This window comes from Pseudophryne corroboree, chromosome 1 (assembly GCF_028390025.1).
Source record: "Pseudophryne corroboree isolate aPseCor3 chromosome 1, aPseCor3.hap2, whole genome shotgun sequence".
NCBI lineage: Eukaryota > Metazoa > Chordata > Amphibia > Anura > Myobatrachidae > Pseudophryne > Pseudophryne corroboree.
This window is the reverse complement of record NC_086444.1, coordinates 1,245,875,963-1,245,901,510: the sequence shown is the minus strand read 5'-3', so window position 1 is coordinate 1,245,901,510 and position 25,548 is coordinate 1,245,875,963. Positions and strand designations below refer to the sequence as shown.

The window sequence follows — 25,548 nt, the reverse complement described above, 5'->3', positions numbered from 1 at the left end:
CTCCTCATACCATCTACCGTTCAATGCCACCTTCTTCTATACTCATTCCATCTACTCACCAATGCCACCTTCCTCTATACTCATTCCATCTACTCACCAATGCCACCTTCCTCTATACTCATTCCTCATACCATCTACTCACCAATACCACCTTCCTCTATACTCATTCCTCATACTATCTATCTACCAATACCACCTTCCTCTATACTCATTCCTCATACCATCCACTAACCAATGCCACCTTCCTCTATTCTAATTCCTCATACCAACTACCTACCAATGCCACCTTCCTCTATACTCACTCCTCATACCATCTACCTATCAACGCCACCTTCCTCTATACTCATTTCTCATACCATCTACTCACCAATGCCACCTTCCTCTATACTCATTCCTCATACCATCTACCTACCAATGGCACTTTCCTCTATACTCATTCCTCACACCATCTACTCACCAATGCCACCTTACTCTACTCATTCCTCATACCATCTACTCACCAATGCCACCTTCCTCTATACTCATTCCTCATACCATCTACTCCCCAATCCACCTTCCTCTATACTCATTCCTCATACCATCTACTCACCAATGCCACCAACCTCTATACTCATTCCTCATACCATCTACCTACCAATGCCTCCTTCCTCTATACTCATTCCTCATACCATCTACTCACCAATGCCACCTTCCTCTATACTCATTCCTCATACCATCTACTCACCAATGCCACCTTCCTCTATACTCATTCCTCATACCATCTACCTACCAATGCCACCTTCCTCTATACTCATTCCTCACACCATCTACTCCCCAATCCACCTTCCTCTACTCATTCCTCATACCATCTACCTATCAATGCCACCTTCCCCTATACTCATTCCATCTACCTATCAATGCCACCTTCCTCTATACTCATTCTTCATACCATCTACCTACCAATGCCACCTTACTCTATACTCATTCCTCATACCATCTACCTACCAATGCCACCTTCCTCTATACTCATTCCTCATACCATCTACCTACCAATGCCACCTTCCTCTATACTCATTCCTCATACCATCTACTCCCCAATCCACCTTCCTCATACCATCTACCTATCAATGCCACCTTCCTCTATACTCATTCCTCATACCATCTACCTATCAACCCCACCTTCCTCTATTCTAATTTCTCATACCGTCTACCTACCAAAGCCACCTTACTCTATACTCATTCCTCCTACCATCTACCTAAGAATGCCTCCTTCCTCTATACTAATTCCTCATACCATCTACTCACCACTGCCACCTTCCTCTATACTCATTCCTCATGCCATCTACCTATCAATGCCACCTTCCTTTATACTCTTTCCATCTACCTATCAATGCTACCTTCCTCTATACTCATTCCTCATAAAATCTACTCCACAATCCACCTTCCTCTATACTCATTCCTCATACCATCTACGTACCAATGCCACCTTACTCTATACTCCTTCATACCAACTACCTACCAATGCCACCTTCCTCTATATTCATTCCTCACACCATCTACCTACCAATGCCACCTTCCTCTATACTTATTCCTCATACCATCTACCTACCAATGCCACCTTCCTCTATACTCATTCTTCATACCATCTACCTACCAATGCCACCTTCCTCTATACTCATTCCATCTACTCACCAATGCCACCTTCCTCTATACTCATTCCTCATACCATCGACTCACCAATGCCACCTTCCTCTATACTCATTCCTCATACCATCTAGTCCCCAATCCACCTTCCTTGATACTCATTCCTCATACCATCTACCTACCAATACCACCTTCCTCTATACTCATTCCTCACACCATCTACTCACCAATGCCACCTTACTCTACTCATTCCTCATACCATCTACTCACCAATGCCACCTTCCTCTATACTCATTCCTCATACCATCTACTCACCAACCCACCTTCCCCTATACTCATTCCTCATACCATCTATCTACCAATACCACCTTCCTCTATACTCATTCCTCATACCATCTACTCACCAATGCCACCTTCCTCTATACTCATTCCTCATGCAATCTACTCACCAATGCCACCTTTCTCTATACTCATTCCTCATACCATCTACCTACCAATGCCACCTTCCTCTATACTCATTCCTCATAAAATCTACTCCCCTATCCACCTTCCTCTACTCATTCCTCATACCATCTACCTATCAATGCCACCTTCCTCTATACTCTTTCCATCTACCTATCAATGCCACCTTCCTCTATACTCATTATTCATACCATCTACCTACCAATGCCACCTTCCTCTATACTCATTCCTCATAAAATCTACTCCCCAATCCACCTTCCTCTATACTCATTCCTCATACCATCTACCTACCAATGCCTCCTTCCTCTATACTCATTCCTCATACCATCTACCTACCAATGCCACCTTCCTCTATACTCATTCCTCATACCATCTACCTACCAATGCCACCTTCCTCTATACTCATTCCATCTACTCAACAATGCCACCTTCCTCTATACTCATTCCTCATTATCGACTCACCAATGGCACCTTCCTCTATACTCATTCCTCATACCATCTACTTCCCAATCCACCTTCCTCTATACTCATTCCTTATACCATCTACCAACCAATACCACCTTCCTCTATACTCCTCATACCATCTACCGTTCAATGCCACCTTCTTCTATACTCATTCCATCTACTCACCAATGCCACCTTCCTCTATACTCATTCCATCTACTCACCAATGCCACCTTCCTCTATACTCATTCCTCATACCATCTACTCACCAATACCACCTTCCTCTATACTCATTCCGCATACTATCTATCTACCAATACCACCTTCCTCTATACTCATTCCTCATACCATCTACTAACCAATGCCACCTTCCTCTATTCTAATTCCTCATACCAACTACCTACCAATGCCACCTTCCTCTATACTCATTCCTCATACCATCTACCTATGAACGCCACCTTCCTCTATACTCATTCCTCATACCATCTACTCACCAATGCCACCTTACTCTACTCATTCCTCATACCATCTACTCACCAACCCACCTTCCTCTATACTCATTCCTCATACCATCTACTCCCCAATCCACCTTCCTCTATACTCATTCCTCATACCATCTATCTACCAATACCACCTTCCTCTATACTCATTCCTCACACCATCTACTCACCAATGCCACCTTACTCTACTCATTCCTCATACCATCTACTCACCAATGCCACCTTCCTCTATACTCATTCCTCATACCATCTACTCACCAACCCACCTTCCCCTATACTCATTCCTCATACCATCTACTCCCCAATCCACCTTTCTCTATACTCATTCCTCATACCATCTATCTACCAATACCACCTTCCTCTATACTCATTCCTCACACCATCTACTCACCAATGCCACCTTCCTCTATACTCATTCCTCATACCATCTACTCACCAATGCCACCTTCCTCTATACTCATTCCTCATACCATCTACTCACCAATGCCACCTTCCTCTATACTCATTCCTCATACCATCTACCTACCAATGCCACCTTCCTCTATACTCATTCCTCATACCATCTACCTATCAATGCCACCTTTCCCTATACTCATTCCATCTACCTATCAATGCCACCTTCCTCTATACTCATTCCATCTACCTATCAATGCCACCTTCCTCTATACTCATTCTTCATACCATCTACCTACCAATGCCACCTTACTCTACTCATTCCTCATACCATCTACTCACCAATGCCACCTTCCTCTATACTCATTCCTCATACCATCTACTCACCAACCCACCTTCCCCTATACTCATTCCTCATACCATCTATCTACCAATACCACCTTCCTCTATACTCATTCCTCATACCATCTACTCACCAATGCCACCTTCCTCTATACTCATTCCTCATACCATCTACTCACCAATGCCACCTTACTCTACTCATTCCTCATACCATCTACTCACCAATGCCACCTTCCTCTATACTCATTCCTCATACCATCTACTCACCAACCCACCTTCCTCTATACTCATTCCTCATACCATCTACTCCCCAATCCACCTTCCTCTATACTAATTCCTCATACCATCTACTCCCCAATCCACCTTCCTCATACCATCTACCTATCAATGCCACCTTCCTCTATACTCCTCATACCATCTACCGTTCAATGCCACCTTCTTCTATACTCATTCCATCTACTCACCAATGCCACCTTCCTCTATACTCATTCCATCTACTCACCAATGCCACCTTCCTCTATACTCATTCCTCATACCATCTACTCACCAATACCACCTTCCTCTATACTCATTCCTCATACTATCTATCTACCAATACCACCTTCCTCTATACTCATTCCTCATACCATCCACTAACCAATGCCACCTTCCTCTATTCTAATTCCTCATACCAACTACCTACCAATGCCACCTTCCTCTATACTCACTCCTCATACCATCTACCTACCAATGGCACTTTCCTCTATACTCATTCCTCACACCATCTACTCACCAATGCCACCTTACTCTACTCATTCCTCATACCATCTACTCACCAATGCCACCTTACTCTATACTCATTCCTCATACCATCTACTCCCCAATCCACCTTCCTCTATACTCATTCCTCATACCATCTATCTACCAATACCACCTTCCTCTATACTCATTCCTCACACCATCTACTCACCAATGCCACCTTACTCTACTCATTCCTCATACCATCTACTCACCAATGCCACCAACCTCTATACTCATTCCTCATACCATCTACCTACCAATGCCTCCTTCCTCTATACTCATTCCTCATACCATCTACTCACCAATGCCACCTTCCTCTAGACTCATTCCTCATACCATCTACTCACCAATGCCACCTTCCTCTATACTCATTCCTCATACCATCTACCTACCAATGCCACCTTCCTCTATACTCATTCCTCATACCATCTACTCCCCAATCCACCTTCCTCATACCATCTACCTATCAATGCCACCTTCCTCTATACTCATTCCTCATACCATCTACCTATCAACCCCACCTTCCTCTATTCTAATTTCTCATACCGTCTACCTACCAAAGCCACCTTACTCTATACTCATTCCTCCTACCATCTACCTACCAATGCCTCCTTCCTCTATACTAATTCCTCATACCATCTACTCACCAATGCCACCTTCCTCTATACTCATTCCTCATGCCATCTACTCACCAATGCCACCTTTCTCTATACGCATTCCTCATACCATCTACAAACTAATGCCACCTTCCTCTATACTCATTCCTCATAACATCTACCTACCAATGGCACTTTCCTCTATACTCATTCCTCATAAAATCTACTCCCCTATCCACCTTCCTCTACTCATTCCTCATACCATCTACCTATCAATGCCACCTTCCTCTATACTCTTTCCATCTACCTATCAATGCCACCTTCCTCTATACTCATTCCTCATACCATCTACCTATCAACGCCACCTTCCTCTATACTCATTCCTCATACCATCTACTCACCAATGCCACCTTCCTCTATACTCATTCCTCATACCATCTACCTACCAATGGCACTTTCCTCTATACTCATTCCTCACACCATCTACTCACCAATGCTACCTTACTCTACTCATTCCTCATACCATCTACTCACCAATGCCACCTTCCTCTATACTCATTCCTCATACCATCTACTCCCCAATCCACCTTCCTCTATACTCATTCCTCATACCATCTATCTACCAATACCACCATCCTCTATACTCATTCCTCACACCATCTACTCACCAATGCCACCTTACTCTACTCATTCCTCATACCATCTACTCACCAATGCCACCTTCCTCTATACTCATTCCTCATACCATCTACTCACCAACCCACCTTCCCCTATACTCATTCCTCATACCATCTATCTACCAATACCACCTTCCTCTATACTCATTCCTCATACCATCTACTCACCAATGCCACCTTCCTCTATACTCATTCCTCATACCATCTACTCCCCAATCCACCTTCCTCTATACTCATTCCTCATACCATCTATCTACCAATACCACCTTCCTCTATACTCATTCCTCATACAATCTACTAACCAATGCCACCTTCCTCTATTCTAATTCCTTATACCATCTACCAATACCACCTTCCTCTATACTCATTCCATCTACTCACCAATGCCACCTTCCTCTATACTCATTCCATCTACTCACCAATGCCACCTTCCTCTATACTCATTCCTCATACCATCTACTCACCAATACCACCTTCCTCTATACTCATTCCTCATACTATCTATCTACCAATACCACCTTCCTCTATACTCATTCCTCATACCATCTACCTACCAATACCACCTTCCTCTATACTCCTCATACCATCTACCGATCAATGCCACCTTCTTCTATACTCATTCCATCTACTCACCAATGCCACCTTCCTCTATACTCATTCCATCTACTCACCAATGCCACCTTCCTCTATACTCATTCCTCATACCATCGACTCACCAATGCCACCTTCCTCTATACTCATTCCTCATAACATCTAGTCCCCAATCCACCTTCCTCTATACTCATTCCTTATACCATCTACCTACCAATACCACCTTCCTCTATACTCATTCCTCATACCATCTACCTACCAATGCCACCTTTCTCTATTCTAATTCCTCATACCATCTACCTACCAAAGCCACCTTACTCTATACTCATTCCTCATACCATCTACCTACCAATGCCTCCTTCCTCTATACTCATTCCTCATACCATCTACTCACCAATGCCACCTTCCTCTATACTCATTCCTCATACCATCTACTCACCAATGCCACCTTCCTCTATACTCATTCCATCTACCTACCAATGTGTCAAAGTCGGAAAAATATCATGCTACACGTTGCCATATATCCACCCCATGCGCGTGCCTGCTGCACATGCACTTTCTCTGGCGTGCGTGCACATATTCGCAAATTGCGTGACGGCGCCCCCTCGGCCATGCGCTCGAGCGCGTGGTATGTGCATTTACGGTAGGGTTTGTGTGCGTCTAGCGGGCGACTCAATCATTAAATAATAAAACCAAATAGGATGTTTTATAGATAATGTTCCCCTTAGTGATAACTGTAAGTTTGTTTAATGTGACTTGTTCATGGACTTGGGAATCCCTCTTTACGTGGTACAAAGGGTCTGATTAAGGTTGAACAGTGGTGTCTGGTACCTAACCGAAGAGTATTTTAATAGCAACAATCCGGTGTTGGTTAGGTAAAGATTAATCGCTCCTGCGTATAGTTATGGCCATTAGTAGATTCTGGACATTAACTATATTTGCGATTCATTATCCATGCGGCGGAAATCTTCAGATTCCCTCCCACCTGAGCAGTTTGATATAGTCGCAGCCCACCTGTTCAAACTAACCTATGACCTTTTGTTATGATGCGAGGAGACATTCCTGTGTCCAATGAACAATGAGATTATAGGTCCCTTTGTAGCATACTGTACTCAGTGTATATAAGATCAGCCAGCCTGGGCAGCTCTCTCACTCTCCACAAACGGTTTTCATCCTGACTAACTCGGAGCTGGTACCAGAAAGCTGCGCAGCAATCATTCCCAGTGTGTGTAAGTAATTCTCTGCAAACCAACTTATTCTCTGTTTGTATTGGCCATTCCCTCTCTCTCTGTTATAGTATAAGTTTGTGACGTTATTGTATATTTCTGTCTAGATATTCTGTTAGAATTATATGTTAGTTTGTAGTGTATGACTTGTAAACTGTTTCCCCTTTTCAATATAACTAAAAGCTTGTTAGTAAAGGTGTTGGAACCTTAGCAAGGTATCGTGTGTTCATTACATTGCAGAGGGTAATTGGAGCGTCTCGATCGCTCAAATCAGCTTAGTATTAACAAGGTTAAGCAGCGTTACATCGCTACAGTATTTCAGTACAAGGTTTTACAGCATAAGAGTATCGTTTCGGTGTGTTACATTCAAGGTTTACTGATTGTCATCCTGTGAGCGTCTGCGCCGCTCGTGTTCTCCTCGTGGACTCGAGCGTCCGCTACGCTGGTAGCGTAGCATTACGGTAGTCGCCCGCCTATAGCGTGCTCGACACCACGCATTAAGCTGTGAACGAGCGTGTCGCATGTGCGTCTCGATTACGGCTGAGCGTATGCTACGCTAAGTGCGTACCCTTACGGTACCCCATACGCCAATTGCGTACTGTGTCTCTTACCCATTATTGTGAATGTTATAAGATAAATAGTTAGCTTTATCAAATGCCACCTTCCTCTATACTCATTCCTCATACCATCTACCTACCAATGGCACTTTCCTCTATACTCATTCCTCACACCATCTACTCACCAATGCCACCTTATTCTACTCATTCTTCATACCATCTACTCACCAATGCCACCTTCCTCTATACTCATTCCTCATACCATCTATTTACCAACCCACCTTCCTCTATACTCAATCCTCATACCATCTACTCCCCAATCCACCTTCCTCTATACTCATTCCTCATACCATCTATCTACCAATACCACCTTCCTCTATACTCATTCCTCATACCATCTACTAACCAATGCCACCTTCCTCTATTCTAATTCCTCATACCATCTACCTACCAAAGCCACCTTACTCTATACTCATTCCTCATACCATCTACCTACCAATGCCTTCTTCCTCTATACTCATTCCTCATACCATCTACTCACCAATGCCACCTTCCTCTATACTCATTCCTCATACCATCTACTCACCAATGCCACCTTCCTCTATACTCATTCCTCATACCATCTACCTACCAATGCCACCTTCCTCTATACTCATTCCTCACACCATCTACTCCCCAATCCACCTTCCTCTACTCATTCCTCATACCATCTACCTATCAATGCCACCTTCCTCTATACTCATTCCATTTACCTATCAATGCCACCTTCCTCTATACTCATTCTTCATACCATCTACCTACCAATGCCACCTTACTCTATACTCATTCTTCATACCATCTACCTACCAATGCCACCTAACTCTATACTCATTCCTCATACCATCTACCTACCAATGCCTCCTTACTCTATACTCATTCCTCATACCATCTACCTACCAATGCCACCTTCCTCTATACTCATTCCTCATACCATCTACCTACCAATGCCACCTTCCTCTATACTCATTCCTCATACCATCTACTCCCCAATCCACCTTCCTCATACCATCTACCTATCAATGCCACCTTCCTCTATACTCATTCCTCATACCATCTACCTATCAACCCCACCTTCCTCTATACTCATTCCTCATACCATCTACTCACCAATGCCACCTTCCTCTATACTCATTCCTCATACCAACTACCTTCCAATGCCACCTTCCTCTATTCTAATTCTCATACCATCTACCTACCAAAGCCACCTTACTCTATACTCATTCCTCCTACCATCTACCTACCAATGCCTCCTTCCTCTATACTAATTCCTCATACCATCTACTCACCAATGCCACCTTCCTCTATACTCATTCCTCATGCCATCTACTCACCAATGCCACCTTTCTCTATACTCATTCCTCATACCATCTACCTACCAATGCCACCTTCCTCTATACTCATTCCTCATACCATCTACCTACCAATGGCACTTTCCTCTATACTCATTCCTCATAAAATCTACTCCCCTATCCACCTTCCTCTACTCATTCCTCATACCATCTACCTATCAATGCCACCTTCCTCTATACTCTTTCCATCTACCTATCAATGCCACCTTCCTCTATACTCATTCTTCATACCATCTACCTACCAATGCCACCTTCCTCTATACTCATTCCTCATAAAATCTACTCCCCAATCCACCTTCCTCTATACTCATTCCTCATACCATCTATCTACCAATACCACCTTCCTCTATACTCGTTCCTCATACCATCTACCTACCAATGCCTCCTTCCTCTATACTCATTCCATCTACTCACCAATGCCACCTTCCTCTATACTCATTCCTCATACCATCGACTCACCAATGCCTCCTTCCTCTATACTCATTCCTCATACCATCTACTCCCCAATCCACCTTCCTCTATACTCATTCCTCATACCATCTACCTACCAATACCACCTTCCTCTATACTCCTTATACCATCTACTCACCAATGCCACCTTCCTCTATACTCATTCCATCTACTCACCAATGCCACCTTCCTCTATACTCATTCCTCATACCATCTACTCACCAATACCACCTTCCTCTATACTCATTCCTCATACTATCTATCTACCAATACCACCTTCCTCTATACTCATTCCTCATACCATCTACTAACCAATGCCACCTTCCTCTATTCTAATTCCTCATACCAACAACCTACCAATGCCACCTTGCTCTATACTCATTCCTCATACCATCTACCTATCAACGCCACCTTCCTCTATACTCATTCCTCATACCATCTACTCACCAATGCCACCTTCCTCTATACTCATTCCTCATACCAACTACCTACCAATGCCACCTTCCTCTATTCTAATTCCTCATAACATCTACCTACCAATGGCACTTTCCTCTATACTCATTCCTCACACCATCTACTCACCAAAGCCACCTTACTCTACTCATTCCTCATACCATCTACCTACCAATGCCACCTTCCTCTATACTCATTCCTCATAAAATCTACTCCCCAATCCACCTTCCTCTACTCATTCCTCATACCATCTACCTATCAATGCCACCTTCATCTATACGCATTCCATCTACCTATCAATGCCACCTTCCTCTATACTCATTCTTCATACCATCTACCTACCAATGCCACCTTACTCTATACTCATTCCTCATACCATCTACCTACCAATGCCACCTTCCTCTATACTCATTCCTCATACCATCTACCTACCAATGCCACCTTCCTCTATACTCATTCCTCATACCATCTACTCCCCAATCCACCTTCCTCATACCATCTACCTATCAATGCCACCTTCCTCTATACTCATTCCTCATACCATCTACCTATCAACCCCACCTTCCTCTATACTCATTCCTCATACCATCTACTCACCAATGCCACCTTCCTCTATACTCATTCCTCATACCAACTACCTTCCAATGCCACCTTCCTCTATTCTAATTCTCATACCATCTACCTACCAAAGCCACCTTACTCTATACTCATTCCTCCTACCATCTACCTACCAATGTCTCCTTCCTCTATACTAATTCCTCATACCATCTACTCACCAATGCCACCTTCCTCTATACTCATTCCTCATGCCATCTACTCACCAATGCCACCTTTCTCTATACTCATTCCTCATACCATCTACCTACCAATGCCACCTTCCTCTATACTCATTCCTCATACCATCTACCTACCAATGGCACTTTCCTCTATACTCATTCCTCATAAAATCTACTCCCCTATCCACCTTCCTCTACTCATTCCTCATACCATCTACCTATCAATGCCACCTTCCTCTATACTCTTTCCATCTACCTATCAATGCCACCTTCCTCTATACTCATTCTTCATACCATCTACCTACCAATGCCACCTTCCTCTATACTCATTCCTCATAAAATCTACTCCCCAATCCACCTTCCTCTATACTCATTCCTCATACCATCTATCTACCAATACCACCTTCCTCTATACTCGTTCCTCATACCATCTACCTACCAATGCCTCCTTCCTCTATACTCATTCCATCTACTCACCAATGCCACCTTCCTCTATACTCATTCCTCATACCATCGACTCACCAATGCCTCCTTCCTCTATACTCATTCCTCATACCATCTACTCCCCAATCCACCTTCCTCTATACTCATTCCTCATACCATCTACCTACCAATACCACCTTCCTCTATACTCCTTATACCATCTACCGATCAATGCCACCTTCTTCTATACTCATTCCATCTACTCACCAATGCCACCTTCCTCTATACTCATTCCATCTACTCACCAATGCCACCTTCCTCTATACTCATTCCTCATACCATCTACTCACCAATACCACCTTCCTCTATACTCATTCCTCATACTATCTATCTACCAATACCACCTTCCTCTATACTCATTCCTCATACCATCTACTAACCAATGCCACCTTCCTCTATTCTAATTCCTCATACCAACAACCTACCAATGCCACCTTGCTCTATACTCATTCCTCATACCATCTACCTATCAACGCCACCTTCCTCTATACTCATTCCTCATACCATCTACTCACCAATGCCACCTTCCTCTATACTCATTCCTCATACCAACTACCTACCAATGCCACCTTCCTCTATTCTAATTCCTCATAACATCTACCTACCAATGGCACTTTCCTCTATACTCATTCCTCACACCATCTACTCACCAAAGCCACCTTACTCTACTCATTCCTCATACCATCTACCTACCAATGCCACCTTCCTCTATACTCATTCCTCATAAAATCTACTCCCCAATCCACCTTCCTCTACTCATTCCTCATACCATCTACCTACCAATGCCACCTTACTCTATACTCATTCCTCATACCATCTACCTACCAATGCCACCTTCCTCTATACTCATTCCTCATACCATCTACCTACCAATGCCACCTTCCTCTATACTCATTCCTCATACCATCTACCTACCAATGCCACCTTACTCTATACTCATTCCTCATACCATCTACCTACCAATGCCACCTTCCTCTATACTCCTTCCTCATACCATCTACTCCCCAATCCACCTTCCTCTATACTCATTCCTCATACCATCTACCTACCAATGCCACCTTACTCTATACTCATTCCTCATACCATCTACCTACCAATGCCACCTTCCTCTATACTCCTTCCTCATACCATCTACTCCCCAATCCACCTTCCTCTATACTCATTCCTCATACCATCTATCTACCAATACCACCTTCCTCTATACTCATTCCTCATACCATCTACCTACCAAAGCCACCTTACTCTATACTCATTCCTCATACCATCTACCTACCAATGCCTCCTTCCTCTATACTCATTCCTCATACCATCTACTCACCAATGCCACCTTCCTCTATACTCATTCCTCATACCATCTACTCACCAATGCCACCTTCCTCTATACTCATTCCTCATACCATCTACCTACCAATGCCACCTTCCTCTATACTCATTCCGTCTACTCCCCAATCAACCTTCCTCTATACCATCTACCTATCAATGCCACCTTCCTCTATACTCATTCCTCATACCATCTACCTATCAACGCCACCTTCCTCTATACTCATTCCTCATACCAACTACCTACCAATGCCACCTTCCTCTATACTCATTCCTCATACCATCTACTCACTAATGCCACCTTCCTCTATACTCATTCCTCATACCATCTACTCACCAATGCCACCTTCCTCTATTCTAATTCCTCATACATCTACCTACCAATGCCACCTTCCTCTATACTCATTCCTCATACCATCTACCTACCAATGCCACCTTACTCTATATTCATTCCTTATACAACCTACTCACAATGCCAGCTACCAGTGCGTGTACCCCGGTGAGTAGGTTTGATCACTAACAGTACGTGTACCCCGTTGAGGTGTGCTCACTAACAGTGCGTGTACCCCGGTGAGTAGGTGTACTCACTGACCAAGCCTGTACCCAGGTGAGGAGACGTGATCACTAAAAGTGAGTTTACCCTGCTGAGGAGACGTGATCACTAAAAGTGTGTGTACCACGGTGAGTAGGTGTGCTCACTAACAGTGCATGTATCCTGGTGAGTAGGTATGCTCACTAACAGTGTGTGTACCATAGTGAGTAGGTGTGCTCGCTACACTAACACTGCGTGTTCCCCATGTTCCCCAGTGAGTAGGTCTGCTCACTAACAGTGCGTGTACCCTGGTCAGTAGACGTGCTCACTAACAGTGCGTGTACCCCGGTGAGTAGACAAGATCACTAAGTGCGCGTACCCTGGTGTGTAGACGTGCTCACTAACACTGCGTGTACCCCAGTGAGTAGTCGTGCTCACTAACAGTGCGTGTACCCAGTGAATAGGTGTGATCACTGATAGCGAGTGTACCCAGGTGAGGAGACGTGCACTGCTAACAGTACGTATTTCCCCGGTGGGTAGACGTAGTCACTAAAAGTGTGTGTACCCTGGTGAGGAGACGTGCTTACTAATAGTGGGTGTACCCCGAGGAGTAGGCATGCTCACTAACAATGCGTGTATCCCGGCGAGTAGGTGTGCTCAGTAACAGTGCGTGTATCCTGGTGAGTAGGTGTGCTCAGTAACAGTGCGTGTATCCTGGTGAGTAGGTGTGCTCAGTAACAGTGCGTGTGTCCCGGTGAGTAGGTGTGCTCAGTAACAGTGCGTGTACCCCGGTGAGTAGGTGTGCTCAGTAACAGTGCGTGTATCCCGGTGAGTAGGTGTGCTCAGTAACAGTGCGTGTACCCCGGTGAGTAGGTGTGCTCAGTAACAGTGCGTGTATCCCGGTGAGTAGGTGTGCTCAGTAACAGTGCGTGTATCCCGGTGAGTAGGTGTGCTCAGTAACAGTGCGTGTACCCCGGTGAGTAGGTGTGCTCAGTAACAGTGCGTGTATCTTGGTGAGTAGGTGTGCTCAGTAACAGTGCGTGTATCCCGGTGAGTAGGTGTGCTCAGTAACAGTGCGTGTATCCCGGTGAGTAGGTGTGCTCAGTAACAGTGCGTGTATCTTGGTGAGTAGGTGTGCTCAGTAACAGTGCGTGTATCCCGGTGAGTAGGTGTGCTCAGTAACAGTGCGTGTACCCCGGTGAGTAGGTGTGCTCAGTAACAGTGCGTGTATCCCGGTGAGTAGGTGTGCTCAGTAACAGTGCGTGTATCCCGGTGAGTAGGTGTGCTCAGTAACAGTGCGTGTATCCCGGTGAGTAGGTGTGCTCAGTAACAGTGCGTGTATCCCGGCGAGTAGGTGTGCTCAGTAACAGTGCGTGTATCCCGGCGAGTAGGTGTGCTCAGTAACAGTGCGTGTATCCCGGTGAGTAGGTGTGCTCAGTAACAGTGCGTGTATCCCGGTGAGTAGGTGTGCTCAGTAACAGTGCGTGTATCCCGGTGAGTAGGTGTGCTCAGTAACAGTGCGTGTATCATGGTGAGTAGGTGTGCTCAGTAACAGTGCGTGTATCCCGGCGAGTAGGTGTGCTCAGTAACAGTGCGTGTATCCCGGTGAGTAGGTGTGCTCAGTAACAGTGCGTGTATCCCGGTGAGTAGGTGTGCTCAGTAACAGTGCGTGTATCCCGGCGAGTAGGTGTGCTCAGTAACAGTGCGTGTATCCCGGTGAGTAGGTGTGCTCAGTAACAGTGCGTGTATCCCGGTGAGTAGGTGTGCTCAGTAACAGTGCGTGTATCCCGGTGAGTAGGTGTGCTCAGTAACAGTGCGTGTATCCCGGCGAGTAGGTGTGCTCAGTAACAGTGCGTGTATCCCGGTGAGTAGGTGTGCTCAGTAACAGTGCGTGTATCCCGGTGAGTAGGTGTGCTCAGTAACAGTGCGTGTACCCCGGTGAGTAGGTGTGCTCAGTAACAGTGCGTGTACCCCGGTGAGTAGGTGTGCTCAGTAACAGTGCGTGTATCCCGGTGAGTAGGTGTGCTCAGTAACAGTGCGTATATCCCGGTGAGTAGGTGTGCTCAGTAACAGTGCGTGTATCCCGGTGAGTAGGTGTGCTCAGTAACAGTGCGTGTACCCCGGTGAGTAGGTGTGCTCAGTAACAGTGCGTGTATCCCGGTGAGTAGGTGTGCTCAGTAACAGTGCGTGTATCCCGGTGAGTAGGTGTGCTCAGTAACAGTGCGTGTATCCCGGCGAGTAGGTGTGCTCAGTAACAGTGCGTGTACCCCGGTGAGTAGGTGTGCTCAGTAACAGTGCGTGTATCCCGGTGAGTAGGTGTGCTCAGTAACAGTGCGTGTATCCCGGTGAGTAGGTGTGCTCAGTAACAGTGCGAGTACCCCGGTGAGTAGGTGTGCTCAGTAACAGTGCGTGTATCCCGGTGAGTAGGTGTGCTCAGTAACAGTGCGAGTACCCCGGTGAGTAGGTGTGCTCAGTAACAGTCCGTGTATCCCGGTGAGTAGGTGTGCTCAGTAACAGTGCGTATATCCCGGTGAGTAGGTGTGCTCAGTAACAGTGCGTGTACCCCGGTGAGTAGGTGTGCTCAGTAACAGTGCGTGTATACAGGTGAGTAGGTGTGCTCAGTAACAGTGCGTGTATCCCGGTGAGTAGGTGTGCTCAGTAACAGTGCGTGTATCCCGGTGAGTAGGTGTGCTCAGTAACAGTGCGTGTATCCCGGTGAGTAGGTGTGCTCAGTAACAGTGCGTGTATCCCGGTGAGTAGGTGTGCTCAGTAACAGTGCGTGTATCATGGTGAGTAGGTGTGCTCAGTAACAGTGCGTGTATCCCGGTGAGTAGGTGTGCTCAGTAACAGTGCGTGTATCCCGGTGAGTAGGTGTGCTCAGTAACAGTGCGTGTATCATGGTGAGTAGGTGTGCTCAGTAACAGTGCGTGTATCCCGGTGAGTAGGTGTGCTCAGTAACAGTGCGTGTATCATGGTGAGTAGGTGTGCTCAGTAACAGTGCGTGTATCATGGTGAGTAGGTGTGCTCAGTAACAGTGCGTGTATCCCGGTGAGTAGGTGTGCTCAGTAACAGTGCGTGTACCCCGGTGAGTAGGTGTGCTCAGTAACAGTGCGTGTATCCCGGTGAGTAGGTGTGCTCAGTAACAGTGCGTGTATCCCGGTGAGTAGGTGTGCTCAGTAACAGTGCGTGTACCCCGGTGAGTAGGTGTGCTCAGTAACAGTGCGAGTACCCCGGTGAGTAGGTGTGCTCAGTAACAGTCCGTGTATCCCGGTGAGTAGGTGTGCTCAGTAACAGTGCGTATATCCCGGTGAGTAGGTGTGCTCAGTAACAGTGCGTGTACCCCGGTGAGTAGGTGTGCTCAGTAACAGTGCGTGTATACAGGTGAGTAGGTGTGCTCAGTAACAGTGCGTGTATCCCGGTGAGTAGGTGTGCTCAGTAACAGTGCGTGTATCCCGGTGAGTAGGTGTGCTCAGTAACAGTGCGTGTATCCCGGTGAGTAGGTGTGCTCAGTAACAGTGCGTGTATCCCGGTGAGTAGGTGTGCTCAGTAACAGTGCGTGTATCATGGTGAGTAGGTGTGCTCAGTAACAGTGCGTGTATCCCGGTGAGTAGGTGTGCTCAGTAACAGTGCGTGTATCCCGGTGAGTAGGTGTGCTCAGTAACAGTGCGTGTATCATGGTGAGTAGGTGTGCTCAGTAACAGTGCGTGTATCCCGGTGAGTAGGTGTGCTCAGTAACAGTGCGTGTATCATGGTGAGTAGGTGTGCTCAGTAACAGTGCGTGTATCATGGTGAGTAGGTGTGCTCAGTAACAGTGCGTGTATCCCGGTGAGTAGGTGTGCTCAGTAACAGTGCGTGTACCCCGGTGAGTAGGTGTGCTCAGTAACAGTGCGTGTATCCCGGTGAGTAGGTGTGCTCAGTAACAGTGCGTGTATCCCGGTGAGTAGGTGTGCTCAGTAACAGTGCGTGTACCCCGGTGAGTAGGTGTGCTCAGTAACAGTGCGTGTATCTTGGTGAGTAGGTGTGCTCAGTAACAGTGCGTGTATCATGGTGAGTAGGTGTGCTCAGTAACAGTGCGTGTATCCCGGTGAGTAGGTGTGCTCAGTAACAGTGCGTGTACCCCGGTGAGTAGGTGTGCTCAGTAACAGTGCGTGTATCCCGGTGAGTAGGTGTGCTCAGTAACAGTGCGTGTACCCCGGTGAGTAGGTGTGCTCAGTAACAGTGCGTGTATCCCGGTGAGTAGGTGTGCTCAGTAACAGTGCGTGTACCCCGGCGAGTAGGTGTGCTCAGTAACAGTGCGTGTATCCTGGTGAGTAGGTGTGCTCAGTAACAGTGCGTGTATCCCGGTGAGTAGGTGTGCTCAGTAACAGTGCGTGTATCCCGGTGAGTAGGTGTGCTCAGTAACAGTGCGTGTATCTTGGTGAGTAGGTGTGCTCAGTAACAGTGCGTGTATCATGGTGAGTAGGTGTGCTCAGTAACAGTGCGTGTATCCCGGTGAGTAGGTGTGCTCAGTAACAGTGCGTGTATCCCGGCGAGTAGGTGTGCTCAGTAACAGTGCGTGTATCCCGGTGAGTAGGTGTGCTCAGTAACAGTGCGTGTATCCCGGTGAGTAGGTGTGCTCAGTAACAGTGCGTGTATCCCGGTGAGTAGGTGTGCTCAGTAACAGTGCGTGTACCCCGGTGAGTAGGTGTGCTCAGTAACAGTGCGTGTATCATGGTGAGTAGGTGTGCTCAGTAACAGTGCGTGTATCCCGGTGAGTAGGTGTGCTCAGTAACAGTGCGTGTATCCTGGTGAGTAGGTGTGCTCAGTAACAGTGCGTGTATCCTGGTGAGTAGGTGTGCTCAGTAACAGTGCGTGTATCCCGGTGAGTAGGTGTGCTCAGTAACAGTGCGTGTACCCCGGTGAGTAGGTGTGCTCAGTAACAGTGCGTGTATCTTGGTGAGTAGGTGTGCTCAGTAACAGTGCGTGTATCCTGGTGAGTAGGTGTGCTCAGTAACAGTGCGTGTATCCCGGCGAGTAGGTGTGCTCAGTAACAGTGCGTGTATCCCGGTGAGTAGGTGTGCTCAGTAACAGTGCGTGTATCCCGGTGAGTAGGTGTGCTCAGTAACAGTGCGTGTATCATGGTGAGTAGGTGTGCTCAGTAACAGTGCGTGTATCCCGGTGAGTAGGTGTGCTCAGTAACAGTGCGTGTATCATGGTTAGTAGGTGTGCTCAGTAACAGTGCGTGTATCCCGGTGAGTAGGTGTGCTCAGTAACAGTGCGTGTATCCCGGTGAGTAGGTGTGTCTCAGGACACAGCTTTGCACGCACCTCTTTACTTATATAGGTCTCCTTAGGAAGACTGTAATCCTGGGTGTAGAGAAAAGACGGGCGAAAGCCACAATACGTCCCATGATAGGAGGAGCCCCCATCCCAGCTTCTATCATCATACTCATCTCCTCCATTATAATAGTAATACTCATCCAGATAACGGTCATCCGACTCTGCAAGAGGGAAAATAAGAGTTATGGTAAAACTTACCCTTCTTCATGGTCCACAGGATCTACAGGGAAGACACTGGAGTGCAGATGGTTGGATAGGACCAGGCACCAAACCATTAAAGCCCAGAGCTCCCGGGATGCTCCGGTCCTACCCCCTTTACCCCGCCCCAGCCCAAGCTCCTCAGTTTTGTGAACATGTCCAAGGCAGGAGCAGGATAGGAAAGAAAGAAGACTGGACACACAAGAAACACTCTCGCAATAGAGAAGAGAACCGGTGACCAAGAGAAGGAACCCATAGAAGCTAGGTGCGTCACGGTGGGCGCCCTGTGGTCCTCGAAGACAGAGTTAACAAAGGTAAGTTTTACCATAACTCTTTTTTTCCTTCAAGGTCCATAGTCTCCACAGGGAAGACATTGGGGGATGTCCTAAAGCAGTATTTTTAAGGGAGGGGATAAAACCTGGGCACTCGAACAAACTTGTTCAGTGACTTGAGATTGAGGATAGGTCGATGAGACCCACTGGTTTTCTGAACCAAGAAAAGGGTAGAGTAGAAACCAGTCTCTGGATGTGCCGTAGGGACAGGGACTACTACCCCCGAGTGCAGCAGTGACTGAGTGGTGTCTCAGGAAATAGACAGCAAACTCGTGAGAGACCACTTCTTGCACCCAGGCGTCTCTGTGGGGGTCCGACACCAGGACTGTGCACACTGAAGTCGTCGGCATCCCACCCTGGGATCCCTGAGGAGGAGGCCCACCCTGCCAGGCTGACGGGGTGAAGCCTGTTTAGCTCAGGGCTTGGAGGCCTTTGTGGAAGCAGACTGTCAAAAGAAGGACTCTCCTTTAGCCTTAGCTTGGGGGTGAAAAGACCGAAAGGAAGAGGTCCGAGGCTCGGGGTAGATGCTGAGGGCAGGAACACAGATTTGGAGGCTGCCAGAGTAGCCACAATTTTGTCTAATTCTGCTTCAGCGTTGGGCAGTGATTCGAGGGCCTTCTTGGAGTCCGTGTCAGCTTTCCATGAGCGCAGTCAGATGATGCGGCGGGCTACCAATGAAGTAGCGGAGATCAGCATCCAAAGCCGCTTCACTAATATGCGTGATGTGTAACATCAAAGAGAAGGCTTTCCTCTAGAACCTCTGTCCAGCTCTCAATGGCATAAGCCACTCAGGCAGTGGCCATAGCCGGATGTGTAATAGCTCCTGTAAGAGACTAGACAGAATTAAGGAAAACCTCAATTTTTCTATCCGTAGTCTCCTTCAGGAAAGATGCTGTCGGGATAGGCAGGGTAAAGCTTTTAACCAGGCGCGCCGCGTGGGAATCCACTCTAGGGAGAACCTCCAACTTGGCACATTCTCCAGGCAGAGGGTAAAAAGATGCCAGGCGTTTTGGTAGCTGGGACTTCTTACTAGGGGTACGGCATGCTTCACACATGAGGTCAGTGAGATGCTCGGACTGAAGAAATTCAGCTTTTACAACCGTCTGGCGTTTGAATAGCGGGGATTATGGCTTAGGCGCGGGCTCCTCCTCTTCTATCTGCAAAATAAATTTAACGGCCCTCACTAGCGCGGGAACATCCACTGTAGAATGACGTTCCTCCTCTCCCGAGGCAGACTCAGGAAGAGAGGCATCTGCCTCATCAGCCTCCCCAAATGACGCCTCAGAATCTGAAAAATTCAAAGACTGTGACGATGGCACCGTACGCCTCTGTGCTTTGGTGGCTAAGGGTCTGACGCCCAGATTCAGGACTGAGTGGGAGAGGACATACAACCATGGTACAGGCATAGAGGGGACTGCATGGGGGGAGGCAAGGTGGGAGCTGCTAAGGGGTCCACTATCTGCACAAAAATCTGTGAGAAGGGGGGTCCTGAACAGGGGGGAGGCATTCAATTGACCACCGGACTGGACTGCAATACCGGCGTTCTGAGACCCGGCCGCCGGCTGGTTTCCCGTGGTGGTCCACTCAACCACCGAGGGGAAATAGATCCCGGTGGACCGGGACCGAAGAGTGATGAGCGCAACGAGCCTGCTATGGGACACGCTGCGCTAACCGTCGGGATTCTGGCATCGGTCTCCAGTCAACCGAGATCTCATACTGATCTCTGAAAAGGGGCAGGCTGGTGAGGTGGAAGACCGCAAGAGGCACACAGACCATCATTTAGTGACCTCAAAGGTTAATCCCGCTGACCAGGAACTGAATATTATACATGTAACCCCTTCATCCTCCTCAGGATTTACTAACATGAGTAACTAACGGCTGAGCCTCCACCACGCTCTATTCTTCTTCTCTGGCTCGCTTGGGAGAGCCTTCATGTTATGCCATAGATAGTCACTATCATCATCTGACGTATGTCTTTACCTCCGGCCTCCTCTTCTATTCCAGGTTCCTTATACTGCGAGCCTACACACCAGTACTTCTATACTGCGAGCCTACACACGCTATACACTCACACCCAGCATATTGTGTACTCCTATGTCCCAGTATAATGTATATACACCAGTACTTCTATACTGCGAGCCTACACACGGTATACACTCACACCCAGCATATTGTGTACTCCTATGTCCCAGTATAATGTATATACACCAGTACTTCTATACTGCGAGCCTACACACGCTATACACTCACACCCAGCATATTGTGTACTCCTGTGTCCCAGTATAATGTATATACACCAGTACTTCTATACTGCGAGCCTACACACGCTATACACTCACACCCAGCATATTGTGTACTCCTGTGTCCCAGTATAATGTATATACACCAGTACTTCTATACTGCGAGCCTACACACGCTATACACTCACACCCAGCATATTGTGTACTCCTGTGTCCCAGTATAATGTATATATACACCAGTACTTCTATACTGCGAGCCTACACAAGTTATACACTCACACCCAGCATATTGTGTACTCCTATGTCCCAGTATAATGTATATATACACCAGTACTTCTATACTGCGAGCCTACACACGCTATACACTCACACCCAGCATATTGTGTACTCCTGTGTCCCAGTATAATGTATATACACCAGTACTTCTATACTGCCAGCCTACACACGCTATACACTCACACCCAGCATATTGTGTACTCCTATGTCCCAGTATAATGTATATACACCAGTACTTCTATACTGCGAGCCTACACACGCTATACACTCACACCCAGCATATTGTGTACTCCTGTGTCCCAGTATAATGTATATATACACCAGTACTCTATACTGCGAGCCTACACACGCTATACACTCACACCCAGCATATTGTGTACTCCTATGTCCCAGTATAATGTATATATACACCAGTACTCTATACTGCGAGCCTACACACGCTATACACTCACACCCAGCATATTGTGTACTCCTATGTCCCAGTATAATGTATATATACACCAGTACTCTATACTGCGAGCCTACACACGCTATACACTCACACCCAGCATATTGTGTACTCCTATGTCCCAGTATAATGTATATACACCAGTACTTCTATACTGATAGCCTACACAAGCTATACACTCACACCCAGCATATTGTGTACTCCTATGTCCCAGTATAATGTATATACACCAGTACTTCTATACTGCGAGCCTACACAAGCTATATACTCACACCCAGCATATTGTGTACTCCTATGTCCCAGTATAATGTATATATACACCAGTACTTCTATACTGCCAGCCTACACACCAGTACTTCTATACTGCGAGCCTACACAAGCTATACACTCACACCCAGCATATTGTGTACTCCTATGTCCCAGTATAATGTATATACACCAGTACTTCTATACTGCGAGCCTACACACGCTATACACTCACACCCAGCATATTGTGTACTCCTATGTCCCAGTATAATGAATATACACCAGTACTTCTATACTGCGAGCCTACACACGCTATACACTCACACCCAGCATATTGTGTACTCCTATGTCCCAGTATAATGTATATACACCAGTACTTCTATACTGCGAGCCTACACACGCTATACACTCACACCCAGCATATTGTGTACTCCTATGTCCCAGTATAATGTATATACACCAGTACTTCTATACTGCCAGCCTACACACGCTATACACTCACACCCAGCATATTGTGTACTCCTATGTCCCAGTATAATGTATATACACCAGTACTTCTATACTGCCAGCCTACACACGCTATACACTCACACCCAGCATATTGTGTACTCCTATGTCCCAGTATAATGTATATATACACCAGTACTTCTATACTGCCAGCCTACACACGCTATACACTCACACCCAGCATATTGTGTACTCCTATGTCCCAGTATAATGTATATATACACCAGTACTTCTATACTGCCAGCCTACACACGCTATACACTCACACCCAGCATATTGTGTACTCCTAAGTCCCAGTATAATGTATATACACCAGTACTTCTATACTGCCAGCCTACACACGCTATACACTCACACCCAGCATATTGTGTACTCCTATGTCCCAGTATAATGTATATACACCAGTACTTCTATACTGCCAGCCTACACACGCTATACACTCACACCCAGCATATTGTGTACTCCTATGTCCCAGTATAATGTATATACACCAGTACTTCTATACTGCGAGCCTACACACGCTATACACTCACACCCAGCATATTGTGTACTCCTATGTCCCAGTATAATGTATATATACACCAGTACTTCTATACTGCCAGCCTACACACGCTATACACTCACACCCAGCATATTGTGTACTCCTATGTCCCAGTATAATGTATATACACCAGTACTTTTATACTGCCAGCCTACACACGCTATACACTCACACCCAGCATATTGTGTACTCCTATGTCCCAGTATAATGTATATACACCAGTACTTCTATACTGCCAGCCTACACACGCTATACACTCACACCCAGCATATTGTGTACTCCTATGTCCCAGTATAATGTATATACACCAGTACTTCTATACTGCCAGCCTACACAAGCTATACACTCACACCCAGCATATTGTGTACTCCTATGTCCCAGTATAATGTATATACACCAGTACTTCTATACTGCGAGCCTACACACGCTATACACTCACACCCAGCATATTGTGTACTCCTATGTCCCAGTATAATGTATATACACCAGTACTTCTATACTGCGAGCCTACACACGCTATACACTCACACCCAGCATATTGTGTACTCCTATGTCCCAGTATAATGTATATACACCAGTACTTCTATACTGCGAGCCTACACACGCTATACACTCACACCCAGCATATTGTGTACTCCTATGTCCCAGTATAATGTATATACACCAGTACTTCTATACTGCGAGCCTACACACGCTATACACTCACACCCAGCATATTGTGTACTCCTATGTCCCAGTATAATGTATATACACCAGTACTTCTATACTGCCAGCCTACACACGCTATACACTCACACCCAGCATATTGTGTACTCCTATGTCCCAGTATAATGTATATATACACCAGTACTTCTATACTGCCAGCCTACACACGCTATACACTCACACCCAGCATATTGTGTACTCCTATGTCCCAGTATAATGTATATATACACCAGTACTTCTATACTGCGAGCCTACACACGCTATACACTCACACCCAGCATATTGTGTACTCCTATGTCCCAGTATAATGTATATATACACCAGTACTTCTATACTGCGAGCCTACACACGCTATACACTCACACCCAGCATATTGTGTACTCCTATGTCCCAGTATAATGTATATATACACCAGTACTTCTATACTGCCAGCCTACACACGCTATACACTCACACCCAGCATATTGTGTACTCCTATGTCCCAGTATAATGTATATACACCAGTACTTCTATACTGCGAGCCTACACACGCTATACACTCACACCCAGCATATTGTGTACTCCTATGTCCCAGTATAATGTATATACACCAGTACTTCTATACTGCGAGCCTACACACGCTATACACTCACACCCAGCATATTGTGTACTCCTATGTCCCCGTATAATGTATATATACACCAGTACTTCTATACTGCGAGCCTACACACGCTATACACTCACACCCAGCATATTGTGTACTCCTATGTCCCAGTATAATGTATATACACCAGTACTTCTATACTGCCAGCCTACACAAGCTATACACTCACACCCAGCATATTGTGTACTCCTATGTCCCAGTATAATGTATATACACCAGTACTTCTATACTGCCAGCCTACACAAGCTATACACTCACACCCAGCATATTGTGTACTCCTATGTCCCAGTATAATGTATATACACCAGTACTTCTATACTGCCAGCCTACACACGCTATACACTCACACCCAGCATATTGTGTACTCCTATGTCCCAGTATAATGTATATACACCAGTACTTCTATACTGCCAGCCTACACAAGCTATACACTCACACCCAGCATATTGTGTACTCCTATGTCCCAGTATAATGTATATACACCAGTACTTCTATACTGCG

At 46.2% G+C, this 25,548-nt stretch overlaps 1 protein-coding gene across 3 annotated transcripts in view; it reads right to left on the bottom strand.

Moving 5' to 3' along the window:
- The window catches only part of TTC31 (tetratricopeptide repeat domain 31), a 220,685-nt gene that overhangs the window by 74,388 nt on the left and 120,749 nt on the right, over window positions 1–25,548 (bottom strand). For 2 of the 3 annotated variants that reach the window (XM_063925756.1, XM_063925765.1), the window contains one exon: window positions 18,900–19,072. The exons of the other annotated variant lie outside the window; for it this stretch is intronic. In XM_063925756.1, coding sequence (XP_063781826.1) covers window positions 18,900–19,072 — 173 coding nt within the window. The remainder of the gene's footprint in view (window positions 1–18,899; window positions 19,073–25,548) is intronic. 3 annotated transcript variants of the gene reach the window in all.